At 56.5% G+C, this 14,738-nt stretch overlaps 1 protein-coding gene across 3 annotated transcripts in view; it reads right to left on the bottom strand.

Annotated features, from left to right (window-relative positions):
- Positions 1-3,148: 3,148 nt before the first annotated feature.
- ATP6V1A (ATPase H+ transporting V1 subunit A) overlaps positions 3,149-14,738 on the bottom strand; it is a 36,971-nt gene continuing 25,381 nt past the window's right edge. For 2 of the 3 annotated variants that reach the window (XM_077293687.1, XM_077293688.1), the window contains exons 9-16: positions 12,245-12,353; positions 12,042-12,164; positions 11,731-11,845; positions 9,740-9,803; positions 7,590-7,793; positions 7,107-7,201; positions 4,298-4,469; positions 3,509-3,743 (exon numbers count right to left, since the gene is read on the bottom strand). In XM_077293687.1, coding sequence (XP_077149802.1) covers positions 3,651-3,743; positions 4,298-4,469; positions 7,107-7,201; positions 7,590-7,793; positions 9,740-9,803; positions 11,731-11,845; positions 12,042-12,164; positions 12,245-12,353 — 975 coding nt within the window. In that variant the 3' untranslated portion in view covers positions 3,509-3,650. Of the gene's footprint in view, positions 3,744-4,297; positions 4,470-7,106; positions 7,202-7,589; positions 7,794-9,739; positions 9,804-11,730; positions 11,846-12,041; positions 12,165-12,244; positions 12,354-14,738 lie in introns of all 3 variants that reach the window. The other variant, XM_077293686.1, reaches the window with a different exon arrangement.

The raw sequence follows: 14,738 nt of genomic DNA, 5'->3' as shown, positions 1-14,738 counted from the left end.
GCTGAGGTGTATTATGAGGTTCTGCAGCAGCTGAGTTGTATGGTGAGGTTCTGCAGCAGCAGAGATGCATGGTGAGGTTCTGCAGCAGCTGAGATGCATGGTGAGGTTCTGCAGCAGCTGAGGTGCATGGTGAGGTTCTGCAGCAGCTGAGGTGCATGGTGAGGGTCTGCAGCAGCTGAGGTGTATGATGAGGTTCTGCAGCAGCCGAGGTGTAGTTGGAGCCGGTGCCTCCCCATGATTTGTGGGATGACCTGCAGGGTCGGTCGGTGTGTGATTCCTGACGAGGACTGTAATAATCGCAGATCAGATCTCTCCAGTGATGGGGGGAGCTCTGTGTGCCCCCATACAGTGCTCCTTACAGCGCTCCCTACAGTGCCCCTTGCAGTGCCCCCCTATAGTGCTCCCCACAGTGCCCCACACTGCTCTCTACAGTGCCCCCTACAGCGCTCCATACAGTGCCCCCCACAGCGCTCCCCACAGTGCCCCAACAGTACCCCATACAGTGCCCCCCACAGTGCTCCCTAGTGCCCCACACTGCTCTCTACAGTGCCCCCTACAGTACCCCATACAGTGCCCCCCACAGTGCTCTCTACAGTGCCCCCCACAGTGCTCCCTACAGTGCCCCCCACAGTGCTCCCCTACAGTGCTCCCTACAGTGCCCCCCACAGTGCTCCCCTACAGTGCCCTCTACAGTACTCCCTACAGTGCCCCCCACAGTGCTCCCTACAGTGCCCCCCACAGTGCTCCCCTACAGTGCCCCCCACAGCGCTCCCTACAGTGCCCCCCACAGTGCTCCCTACAGTGCCCCCCACAGTGCTCCCCTACAGTGCCCCCTACAGTGCTCCCTACAGTGCTCCCTACAGTGCCCCCCACAGCGCTCCCTACAGTGCCCCCCACAGTGCTCCCTACAGTGCCCCCCACAGTGCTCCCTACAGTGCTCCCTACAGTGCCCTCTACAGTGCCCCCCACAGCGCTCCCTACAGTGCCCTCTACAGTGCCCCCCACAGCGCTCCCTACAGTGCCCCCTACAGTGCTCCCTACAGTGCCCCCCACAGTGCCTCTCTACCATGTTAGGCTATTTTCACACTTCCATCTTTATGAAGACGTTACAATGTGTCGTTCTGTGCAGGATGTGTTTTTTGCCCATAGACTTGTATCACCGACGCACCGCGATGTACGGACACACGTTCCACACGTCGTGCACTGGATGCGTCAGTAATTGGCGGGCCGTCAGCACAAAACAAGTTCAATGTAACTTTTTTTGTGTGACGCGTCCACCATTTTTGAGCGCACATGCGCAGCCGGAACTCCACCCCTTCCTCCCCGGAACTGATAATGGGCAGCGGATGCGTCTGAAAACTGCACCCGCTGCCCCCGTTGAGCACTATTTGTGAGAGAGGCCTAACTACAGCCTGATCTCTCTCCTGAAATCCTCTGTGCTGCTGCTCTATAAAGCTTGTGACTATCTTGAAGATCAGCGCCCACTCCTCCTGAAATCCTCTGTGCTGCTGGGATTTCAGCTCGTGCGCCACAAGCGGATGATGCGACACTTTAAGAATAAATAAAACCGTCTTTTACATTTAAATTTATATTTTATTCTCAAGAATTTGAACAACTTTACACAAACTTCAAGTCATAAAACCAGAGCGGTACTGTCTCTTTAAATCTCCTTCTGTAAATTTTACAGCTTGAAAGGAAAATGAACAGAAACCAAAAAAAAAAAAAAAAATGAAAGACACAAATAACAGAAGCAACAGCCACAGACAAGAAAAACACCAAAACTAATACCAGGAGCTGCTCACAGCGGCGCCCCCTGCAGGGAGCCCACCGACAGTACAATAAATACACATCTACCGCCTTTACATATCTTGCTTCAAGGGGTCAGTCATTCCCCATCGATGGGGGCAGGAGGGCGTCTGGGGGGCTACACCACAAATGACCGGACACGGGGGAGGAGGGGATGGAGCTACAGTGATTTCATGAGCATCATCTCCAGGTGCACAGGAGAAGAGGTGACGGAGGAGGAATACCGGGCACAGTCCTCAGCGATTCACGAGAAAAAGAAATGTCTGCAGTCACCACTAGGGGGAGCTCACTGCAAATAGATTCAGTCACCACTAGGGGGAGCTCAGCAAGCGTAGATTTATATATCCACCACTAGGGGGAGCTCACTGTGAGTGTATTTATAAAGTCACCACTAAGGGGAGCTCACTGTGAGTGTATTTATAAAGCCACCACTAGGAGGAGCTCAGCAAGCATAGATTTATATATTCACGGCTAGGGAGAGCTCACTGCGTATAGATTTATACAGCCACCACTAGGGGGAGCTTACTGCGTATAAATTAATACAGATGCCACTAGAGGGAGCTCACTGCATATAGATTTAGTCACCACTAGGGGGAACTCAGCAAGCACAGATTTATATATCCACCACTAGGGGGAACTCACTGTGAGTATATTTATACAGTCCCCACTAGGGGGAGCTCACTGTGAGTATATTTATACAGTCCCCACTAGGGGGAGCTCACTGTGTATAGATTTATAAAGCCACCACTAGGGGGAGCTCACTGTGTATAGATTTATACAGCCACCACTGAGCCCCCAGTGTCTGGACATATAACAAGGTGGATGAGGGGTACAGACATGACAGACGACACGGCCGCAGCGATCACATAACAGCACGATCGGCAGAAGCGCTGATTGTTGATCAGTCGGGGGCCGGACTACAGTGACCGGGTTGTACCGGCAGCACAAAGCTCAGGTCATATATTAGAGAATTGCTTAAAGGGCAATCCCCCATTACATTGTATATGTGGGACGAGCCCCGATACTCTGCGGACAATGGCCGTGTAGCTTCACTTTTTGGACCGCAACCTCCGCTAGCGATTTCCATAATAATGCATTGGGGGATTGCTATTTAAGCGATTTTACAAAAAGTTGAGGACAAACGCTGCTGGAATTAGTAGGTAATATATATATATATATATATATATATATATATATATATATATATATATATATATATATATATATATATATATATATATATATATATATATATATATATATACCCCCACAGCTTGGCTCAGATTACTGTACACCGCAGGGATATACACACACCACAGAAGGAGAATACTGATGGAGGAACTACAAGACTCAGCATGCAGCATCATTCAGGAACGCATAGTCCCCGGCGATGCTGGAATGTGCAGGGCTGTGATCGGCGACCTGCTGCAAGACTACAACTCCAAGCATGCGCTGTCCGGTTAAGCCTGCTGCGGCTATCAGGGCATGCTGGGAGTTGTAGTTGAGCGACTAGCTGCAGATCACTGGGGGTGGAGGACGGCCCTGATCGGCATTATTGACTCACGCGATGGTCAGTAGCTGCCAGGATAAGACAAGATACATAAAGCAGCAGCAACTGCAGCTGCATCTCCCCCCTCCCCCGGCATCTGCTCCACAATAAGAACATTCAGTGACCACACGAAGGGGGCGACAGCTACGCACGCCGCCATTACACTGCTGGAATGGACGTGAAGGGTTTTGGGGGCTACTACACTGGGAAGGGGGGGTGAGTCCAGGAGATGTACAGGGGCCCCAGTCTTGGTGCAGCAGCTGGAGGTCTGAGATGATGGGGGTGGTGGTCGGCATTAGTCCTCGAGGCTGCGGAAGGCGTTCTGCATGTCCTCCAGGAGCTGGTTGTAGTCGCCCTTGATCTTCGCTTCCCCTTCTTTCGTTGGGTCCTGGAACAAAAGAAAAAAAACAGACGTCATAAATAAGCGAAGGCGGAAAGTTCTGCAGAGCGTGAAGCACGACGGACCGCCGCCCAGGTGGCCAACATGACCAAGGAGATCAGTCACAGCCTCCCACCGGTAGATGATCGCACGTCAGGACCCGGCTTCCCAGCTCCGCTCCATAGCAGCCCTGCCTCCATCAATTCTAATAACCTACAGCTCCACTAGGGGGCGCTCAGAGCTTAGTGAAGATTGAGGGCGGTGAGCGCCCCCTAGTGGCTCCAGGCCAACGCTGCCCCCTGCAGAGCGGTGGAATGGCGCTATATAAGGGAGGAAAATAAAGAATCTGCAGCAAAGTAGACACTTTCACTGGAACATCCGCAGCGGTCACCAGTTTACGCGCGTTTTTTTCCCACCGCGTCTGATGACGTTTTATCAAATCTCATCCACTTCGCTGCTCCCGTATTTGGAGACAGATTATATGCAAAGAAAACCGGCGCCTGTAAAATCCACGGAGGTCACCGCCCGTAACACTACGCGACACCACGCCGTGCATTCCTGACCTTGAACTTCATGGAGGTCAGTCTGTACAGGATCTCGCCCATGTGTTCCCTAATGATCGCCCACGTGATCTTGTTGTCGCTCTGAGCGGTGGTCTCCACGGCACGGCGGGCCATGTCATAGAAAGCAATCATGTTGTTGAGCATGCCGACCGTCTTGTAGAAAGGACAGAACCTGGAAGACAAGAGACGACGATTACACGATCTGAAGGAATAGATGATGGCGGCTGCACATGCCCGATCCCTCCAGCGGGAAGACGAGAGCCCCACTGAAATAAACATGTAACAACGCTCCGGCCACACCGCCGGCGACGCCTCCCGACCCTCCGGCCACACCGCCAGGGACGCCTCCCGAACCTCCGGCCACAGAGTCGGGGACGCCTCCCGAACCTCCGGCCACAGAGTCGGGGATGCCTCCCGAACCTCCAGCCACAGCGCCGGGGACTCCTCCCAACCCTCCGGCCACAGCGCCGGGGACACCTCCCGACCCTCCAGCCACAGCGCCGGGGACGCCTACGGACCCTCCAGCCACAGCACCGGAAACGCCTCCCGACCCTCCAGCCACAGCATCAGGGACGCCTCCCGACCCTCCAGCCACAGCATCAGGGACGCCTCCCGACCCTCCAGCCACAGCATCAGGGACGCCTCCCGACCCTCCAGCCACAGCATCAGGGACGCCTCCCGACCCTCCAGCCACAGCATCAGGGACGCCTCCCGACCCTCCAGCCACAGCATCAGGGACGCCTCCCGACCCTCCAGCCACAGCATCAGGGACGCCTCCCGACCCTCCAGCCACAGCATCAGGGACGCCTCCCGACCCTCCAGCCACAGCATCAGGGACGCCTCCCGACCCTCCAGCCACAGCATCAGGGACGCCTCCCGACCCTCCAGCCACAGCATCAGGGACGCCTCCCGACCCTCCAGCCACAGCATCAGGGACGCCTCCCGACCCTCCAGCCACAGCATCAGGGACGCCTCCCGACCCTCCAGCCACAGCATCAGGGACGCCTCCCGACCCTCCAGCCACAGCATCAGGGACGCCTCCCGACCCTCCAGCCACAGCATCAGGGACGCCTCCCGACCCTCCAGCCACAGCATCAGGGACGCCTCCCGACCCTCCAGCCACAGCATCAGGGACGCCTCCCGACCCTCCAGCCACAGCATCAGGGACGCCTCCCGACCCTCCAGCCACAGCATCAGGGACGCCTCCCGACCCTCCAGCCACAGCATCAGGGACGCCTCCCGACCCTCCAGCCACAGCATCAGGGACGCCTCCCGACCCTCCAGCCACAGCATCAGGGACGCCTCCCGACCCTCCAGCCACAGCATCAGGGACGCCTCCCGACCCTCCAGCCACAGCATCAGGGACGCCTCCCGACCCTCCAGCCACAGCATCAGGGACGCCTCCCGACCCTCCAGCCACAGCATCAGGGACGCCTCCCGACCCTCCAGCCACAGCATCAGGGACGCCTCCCGACCCTCCAGCCACAGCATCAGGGACGCCTCCCGACCCTCCAGCCACAGCATCAGGGACGCCTCCCGACCCTCCAGCCACAGCATCAGGGACGCCTCCCGACCCTCCAGCCACAGCATCAGGGACGCCTCCCGACCCTCCAGCCACAGCATCAGGGACGCCTCCCGACCCTCCAGCCACAGCATCAGGGACGCCTCCCGACCCTCCAGCCACAGCATCAGGGACGCCTCCCGACCCTCCAGCCACAGCATCAGGGACGCCTCCCGACCCTCCAGCCACAGCATCAGGGACGCCTCCCGACCCTCCAGCCACAGCATCAGGGACGCCTCCCGACCCTCCAGCCACAGCATCAGGGACGCCTCCCGACCCTCCAGCCACAGCATCAGGGACGCCTCCCGACCCTCCAGCCACAGCATCAGGGACGCCTCCCGAACCTCCAGCCACAGCATCAGGGACGCCTCCCGACCCTCCAGCCACAGCATCAGGGACGCCTCCCGACCCTCCAGCCACAGCATCAGGGACGCCTCCCGACCCTCCAGCCACAGCATCAGGGACGCCTCCCGACCCTCCAGCCACAGCATCAGGGACGCCTCCCGACCCTCCAGCCACAGCATCAGGGACGCCTCCCGACCCTCCAGCCACAGCATCAGGGACGCCTCCCGAACCTCCAGCCACAGCATCAGGGACACCTCCCGAACCTCCAGCCACAGCATCAGGGACGCCTCCCGACCCTTCAGCCACAGCATCAGGGACGCCTCCCGACCCTCCAGCCACAGCATCAGGGACGCCTCCCGACCCTCCAGCCACAGCATCAGGGACGCCTCCCGACCCTCCAGCCACAGCACCGGAAACGCCTCCCAACCCTCCAGCCACAGCATCAGGGACACCTCCCGACCCTCCAGCCACAGCACCGGAAACGCCTCCCGACCCTCCAGCCACAGCACCAGAAACACCTCCCAACCCTCCAGCCACAGCACCGGGGGCGTCTCCCGACCCTCCAGCCACAGCACTAGGGACACCTCTCGACCCTCCAGCCACAGCATCGGGGACGCCTCCCGATCCTCCGGCCACAGCACCGGGGACCCCTCCCGATCCGCCGGCCATAGGGCCGGGGACCCCTCCCGATCCGCCGGCCATAGCACCGGGGACACCTCCCGACCCGCCGGCCACAGCGCCGGAGACATCTCCCGACCCTCCAGTCCCAAGCCCTACTTTTAACCCTCAACCTTATGCTGGAATCAGCTTCTGACCCTTGATAACCCGTACGCTGGGGACAGCTTCTGAGCCTACAGACATTATCATCACACCACCAATGTGAAGGTACGGAGCATACATCACCTGTCGTATGGAGTATAACCGTTCTGCTGAAGAAAGTCGTCCTTAATCAGTTTGGCCACTTCTAGAGTGATCTTATCTGTTTCTGCCAATGAAGCCTGAAACAAAGCAGCAGAGGTAATGGTGTTAGAGGTTCCCCGGGCGGACCCCGCACAGAGGATCCCCGGGCGGACCCCGCACAGAGGATCCCCGGGCGGACACCGCACAGAGGATCCCCGGCCGGACACCGCACAGAGGATCCCCGGCCGGACACCGCACAGAGGATCCCCGGCCGGACACCGCACAGAGGATCCCCGGCCGGACACCGCACAGAGGATCCCCGGCCGGACACCGCACAGAGGATCCCCGGCCGGACACCGCACAGAGGATCCCCGGCCGGACACCGCACAGAGGATCCCCGGCCGGACACCGCACAGAGGATCCCCGGCCGGACACCGCACAGAGGATCCCCGGCCGGACACTGCACATACACAGAACATCTCTTACCTTTCCAACCAGCTGCACGATCTCAGCCAGGTCCTCCTCTTCCTGCAGAATCTCCTTGGCTTTGGTCCTCAGCGGCACAAACTCGGGGAAGTGCTTGTCGTAATATTCGTCCAGCGCTCGGGTGTACTTACTATAGCTGATCAGCCAGTTCACAGATGGGAAGTGCTTCCTCTGCGCCAACTTCTTATCCAAACCCCAGAAGACCTGCACAAAGGAAGGAGACATCAGCAACAGCGTAAGGAACATACACAGCTCTGCTGCACGTCACACTACACCAGAGTCTCCGCACACACAGCTCTGCTGAACATCACACTACACCGGAGCCTCCGCTCACACAGCTCTGCTGCACGTCACACTACACCGGAGTCTCCGCACACACAGCTCTGCTGCACGTCATAATACACCGGAGCCTTCGCACACACAGCTCTGCTGCACGTCACACTACACCAGAGTCTCCGCACACACAGCTCTGCTGCACGTCACACTACACCAGAGTCTCGACACACACAGCTCTGCTGCACGTCACACTACACCGGAGCCTCCGCACACACAGCTATGCTGCACGTCACACTACACCAGAGTCGACACACACAGCTCTGCTGCACGTCACACTACACCGGAGACTCCGCTCACACAGCTCTGCTACACGTCACACTACACCGGAGCCTCCGCACACAGCTCTGCTGCACGTCACACTACACTGGAGTCTCCGCACACACAGCTCTGCTGCACGTCACACTACACTGGAGGCTCCGCACACACAGCTCTGCTGCACGTCACACTACACCGGAGTCTCCGCACACACAGCTCTGCTGCACATCACACTACACCGGAGCATCCGCACATACAGCTCTGCTGCACGTCACACTACACCGGAGTCTCTGCACACACAGCTCTGCTGCACGTCACACTACACCGGAGCCTCCGCAAACACAGCTCTGCTGCACATCACACTACACCAGAGTCTCTGCACACACAGCTCTGCTGCACGTCACACTACACCGGAGCATCCGCACATACAGCTCTGCTGCACATCACACTACACCGGAGCCTCCGCACACACAGCTCTGCTGCACATCACACTACACCGGAGTCTCTGCACACACAGCTCTGCTGCACGTCACACTACACCGGAGCATCCGCACATACAGCTCTGCTGCACATCACACTACACCGGAGCCTCCGCACATACAGCTCTGCTGCACATCACACTACACCGGAGTCTCTGCACACACAGCTCTGCTGCACGTCACACTACACCGGAGCCTCCGCAAACACAGCTCTGCTGCACATCACACTACACCAGAGTCTCTGCACACACAGCTCTGCTGCACGTCACACTACACCGGAGCATCCGCACATACAGCTCTGCTGCACGTCACACTACACCGGAGTCTCTGCACACACAGCTCTGCTGCACGTCACACTACACCGGAGCCTCCGCAAACACAGCTCTGCTGCACATCACACTACACCAGAGTCTCTGCACACACAGCTCTGCTGCACGTCACACTACACCGGAGCATCCGCACATACAGCTCTGCTGCACATCACACTACACCGGAGCCTCCGCACACACAGCTCTGCTGCACATCACACTACACCGGAGCATCCGCACACACAGCTCTGCTGCACGTCACACTACACCGGAGCCTCCGCACACACAGCTCTGCTGCACATCACACTACACCGGAGCCTCCGCACACACAGCTCTGCTGCACGTCACACTACACCGGAGCCTCCGCAAACACAGCTCTGCTGCACATCACACTACACCAGAGTCTCTGCACACACAGCTCTGCTGCACGTCACACTACACCGGAGCATCCGCACATACAGCTCTGCTGCACATCACACTACACCGGAGCCTCCGCACACACAGCTCTGCTGCACATCACACTACACCGGAGCATCCGCACACACAGCTCTGCTGCACGTCACACTACACCGGAGCCTCCGCACACACAGCTCTGCTGCACATCACACTACACCGGAGCATCCGCACATACAGCTCTGCTGCACGTCACACTACACCGGAGCCTCCGCACACAGCTCTGCTGCACATCACACTACACCGGAGCATCCGCACACACAGCTCTGCTGCACGTCACACTACACCGGAGTCTCCGCACACAGAGGAAGGACATTACCTGCACGATCCCCAGGGTGGCCGAGGTGACGGGGTCCGAAAAGTCTCCACCGGGGGGAGAAACGCTGAAACACACAAAATGCAGGACATGAATATATATCCCCCAATAGTACACAGGACAGAATGCCTCCGGCTGCAGACCATCACTGCGCACCCACGCAGCAGCCAGCAGAATTGCGAATGCAGCTCTGGATGTGACTGGAGTAGAAGTCATGACGCAACTAAACAACAGATCTCTGTGCTTTGTAGGACAGAAGAGGATTGAGCAGCGCAATGAAAGGCGGCCACCTGCAGGTGTGAGCAGTGAGCGGGGGGCTCGCACCTCTGGCTGTAGCCCCCTCCGACTCCAGCGCAGCTCAGCTTCTCTTGGCTGCCGGAGCGCGGAGATTGGCAAAACCTCAAACTCTGATCTGGCGCCGATTACCAGAACTGCAGGTAACCCTTTACATCCCGGCACCAGCCGCACAGCCGGCTCCACACTGCTCTAGGACCCCCACTTATCAGTAAAAGGGGAGAAGGGGAGTCCTACAGATGGGCCGTGCTACAAAGCTCCGGGGTCACAACGTTCACCATCTCCTCCTCTCTGAGCAGCATCTCGCCATCCATCCATTGGATTCCTCTCCCTCTATTCCCCCTCTCACATCGCTCTTTTGCCCTCCTCATCTCACTTTTTTGCGCTATCTTCTCCTCCTGTCTCACACTTTACCCCTCCTCTCAGTCTATTGCTCCCTGTCCTCGTCTCTTGCTCTTTGGCGCCCCGGACTACTCTGTTCTCATCTCGCTCTCTGGCACCCCGGGGTGCTCCGCTCTCGTCTCGCTCTTTGGAGCCCCGGGGTGCTCCGCTCTCGTCTCGCTCTTTGGAGCCCCGGGGTGCTCCGCTCTCATCTCTCGCTCTCTGGCGCCCCAGGGTGCTCCGCTCTCGTCTCTCGCTCTTCGACGCCCAGGTTGCTCAGCTCTCATCTCTCGCTCTTTGGCCCCCCGGGGTGCTCCGCTCTCGTCTCGCTCTTTGGTGCCCCGGGTTGCTCCGCTCTCGTCTCGCTCTTTGGCGCCCAGGGGTGCTCCGCTCTCGTCACGCTCTTTGGTGCCCTGGGTTGCTCCGCTCTCGTTTCGCTCTTTGGCGCCCAGGGGTGCTCTGCTCTCGTCTCGCTCTTTGGTGCCCCGGGTTGCTCCGCTCTCGTCTCGCTCTTTGGCGCCCAGGGGTGCTCCGCTCTCGTCACGCTCTTTGGTGCCCCGGGTTGCTCCGCTCTCGTTTCGCTCTTTGGCGCTCAGGGGTGCTCTGCTCTTGTCTCGCTCTTTGGCGCCCTGGGTTGCTTCACTCTCGTCTCGCTCTTTGGCGCCCAGGTTGCTCCGCTCTCATCTCTCGCTCTCTGGCTCCCCAGGGTGCTCCGCTCATCTCTCGCTCTCTGGCGCCCCAGGGTGCTCCGCTCATCTCTCGCTCTCTGGCGCCCCAGGGTGCTCCGCTCTCGTCTCTCGCTCTTTGGCGCCCCGGGTTGCTCCGCTCTCGTCTCGCTCTTAGGCGCCCAGGGGTGCTCCGCTCTCGTCATGCTCTTTGGTGCCCCGGGTTGCTCCGCTCTCGTCACGCTCTTTGGCGCCCCGGGGTGCTCTGCTCTCATCTCGCTCTTTGGCACCCCAGGGTGCTCCGCTCTCGTCTGTTGCTCTTTGGCGCCCCGGGGTGCTCCGCTCTCGTCTCGCTCTTTGGCGCCATGGGGTGCTCCGCTCTCGTCTCGCTCTTTGGCGCCATGGGGTGCTCCGCTCTCGTCTCGCTCTTTGGAGCCCCGGGGTGCTCCGCTCTCATCTCTCACTCTTGCCCCCTCCTCTCCCTTTTCTCACTTATGTGGCCCCCAATGCCCCTGATAAGACAGGTGGGGGTAACAAGCCTAATCTTTTTGACCCCACAGTTTCAGCATTTCTTTTCTGCACAAGACCTCCATTTCCTGTGGAGGAGACATCGGCGGCTGCCTCGGGGGCTACGTGTTCGCTGGCGATACTTACGCCCCCACGATGCTGACGCTGCCTTCCCGCTCGGGGTTGCCCAGACACTTCACCCGTCCGGCTCGCTCATAGAAGGAGGCCAAGCGAGCTCCCAGGTAGGCAGGATAACCGCTGTCTGCGGGGAGCAAGGAGAAAACCACCGGAGCCGTCACATATACGATGCATGGATCAGATACAGGGAGATGCCGTGTTAGGGCCCTCCACCCACACACCTGGGGGCCACATACCTCACATACACGAGAGCTGCAATACCAGACCTGGCCACACAAACCAGAGTGGCGCTGTTCCCAATACTAAAAATGAGAACTTACCAGCGGGCATTTCTGCCAGACGTCCCGAGATTTCTCTGAGCGCCTCGGCCCATCGGGAGGTGGAGTCGGCCATCATGCTGACGTGATAGCCCATGTCTCGGAAATACTCGGAGAGCGTGATTCCTGCAAGGCAGAAAGTGGCGCATTGAATCCCACAGCCTGTACGACCAGTAGGGGGCGCCACACCCGAACCCTGCACTTACCTGTGTAGATGGAGGCTTCTCTAGCCGCCACGGGCATGTTGGATGTGTTAGCGACCAGTGAGGTTCTCTTCATGATGCTCTCCACTTTACCGTCCGCCTCCATTGTCAGCTGGAACACAAAGCAGAAGCTTCCCGTGTAAACTGCTGCCAGAAAGCGAGAAAAACAGCACCGCCGACTGCCGAAAACAACAGCTGCTCCGAACCGAAGAGCGCAGCCCAGCGATGGCGGCTGTCAGGTCAGACGAGGACTCCGGACACCGCGCACAGACCTGAGGGGTCTCACAGCGAACAGCACAAAGTGCAGAAGAGGAAGGGACGCAAAATCCACAAAGATGGCAGAGCTGAAATCTCCCAGCATTCCCTGCTTGTTCTGTTTCTGCATAGAACTTGCATACATTTTGTCCTCCATATACCAAGCGCTGTACCAAGTCAGTCCACAAGTCTGCTGACTGTCTCCAAAAGCAATGGAGTGAGTGCAGCTCTGGGGGATAATACAGGATGTAACTCAGGATCAGTAATGTAATGTATGTACACAGTGACTGCACCAGCAGAATAGTGAGTGCAGCTCTGGAGTATAATACAGGATGTAACTCAGGATCAGTAATGTAATGTATGTACACAGTGACTGCACCAGCAGAATAATGAGTGCAGCTCTGGGGTATAATGCAGGATGTAACTCAGGATCAGTAATGTAATGTATGTACACAGTGACTGCACCAGCAGAATAGTGAGTGCAGCTCTGGAGTATAATACAGGATGTAACTCAGGATCAGTACATGATGAGTAATGTATGTACACAGTGACTGCACCAGCAGAATAGTGAGTGCAGCTCTGGGGTATAATACAGGATGTAACTCAGGATCAGTAATGTAATGTATGTACACAGTGACTGCACCAGCAGAATAGTGAGTGCAGCTCTGGAGTATAATCCAGGCGGTAACTCAGGATCAGTAATGTAATGTATGTACACAGTGACTGCACCAGCAGAATAGTGAGTGCAGCTCTGGGGTATAATGCAGGATGTAACTCAGGATCAGTAATGTAATGTATGTACACAGTGACTGCACCAGCAGAATAGTGAGTGCAGCTCTGGGGTATAATACAGGATGTAACTCAGGATCAGTAATGTAATGTATGTACACAGTGACTGCACCAGCAGAATAGTGAGTGCAGCTCTGGAGTATAATACAGGATGTAACTCAGGATCAGTAATGTAATGTATGTACACAGTGACTGCACCAGCAGAATAGTGAGTGCAGCTCTGGGGTATAATACAGGATGTAACTCAGGATCAGTAATGTAATGTATGTACACAGTGACTGCACCAGCAGAATAGTGAGTGCAGCTCTGGAGTATAATACAGGATGTAACTCATGATCAGTAATGTAATGTATGTACACAGTGACTGCACCAGCAGAATAGTGAGTGCAGCTCTGGAGTATAATACAGGATGTAACTCAGGATCAGTAATGTAATGTATGTACACAGTGACTGCACCAGCAGAATAGTGAGTGCAGCTCTGGAGTATAATACAGGATGTAACTCAGGATCAGTAATGTATGTACACAGTGACTGCACCAGCAGAATAGTGAGTGCAGCTCTGGAGTATAATACAGGATGTAACTCAGGATCAGTAATGTAATGTATGTACACAGTGACTGCACCAGCAGAATAGTGAGTGCAGCTCTGGGGTATAATACAGGATGTAACTCAGGATCAGTAATGTAATGTATGTACACAGTGACTGCACCAGCAGAATAGTGAGTGCAGCTCTGGAGTATAATACAGGATGTAACTCAGGATCAGTAATGTAATGTATGTACACAGTGACTGCACCAGCAGAATAGTGAGTGCAGCTCTGGGGTATAATACAGGATGTAACTCAGGATCAGTAATGTAATGTGTGTACACAGTGACTGCACCAGCAGAATAGTGAGTGCAGCTCTGGAGTATAATACAGGATGTAACTCAGGATCAGTAATGTAATGTGTGTACACAGTGACTGCACCAGCAGAATAGTGAGTGCAGCTCTGGAGTATAATACAGGATGTAACTCAGGATCAGTAATGTAATGTCTGTACACAGTGACTGCACCAGCAGAATAGTGAGTGCAGCTCTGGAGTATAATACAGGATGTAACTCAGGATCAGTAATGTAATGTATGTACACAGTGACTGCACCAGCAGAATAGTGAGTGCAGCTCTGGAGTATAATACAGGATGTAACTCAGGATCAGTAATGTAATATATGTACACAGTGACTGCACCAGCAGAATAGTGAGTGCAGCTCTGTGGGATAATACAGGATGTAACTCAGGATCAGTAATGTAATGTGTGTACACAGTGACTGCACCAGCAGAATAGTGAGTGCAGCTCTGGAGTATAATACAGGATGTAACTCAGGATCAGTAATGTAATGTATGTACACAGTGACTGCACCAGCAGAATAGTGAGTGCAGCTCTGGAGGATAATACAGGATGTAACTCAGGATCAG

Source organism: Ranitomeya variabilis, chromosome 3 (assembly GCF_051348905.1).
Source record: "Ranitomeya variabilis isolate aRanVar5 chromosome 3, aRanVar5.hap1, whole genome shotgun sequence".
NCBI classification, from domain to species: domain Eukaryota; kingdom Metazoa; phylum Chordata; class Amphibia; order Anura; family Dendrobatidae; genus Ranitomeya; species Ranitomeya variabilis.
Note: the sequence above shows the minus strand (reverse complement) of the source record. Positions and strands in the feature narration are given on the sequence as shown.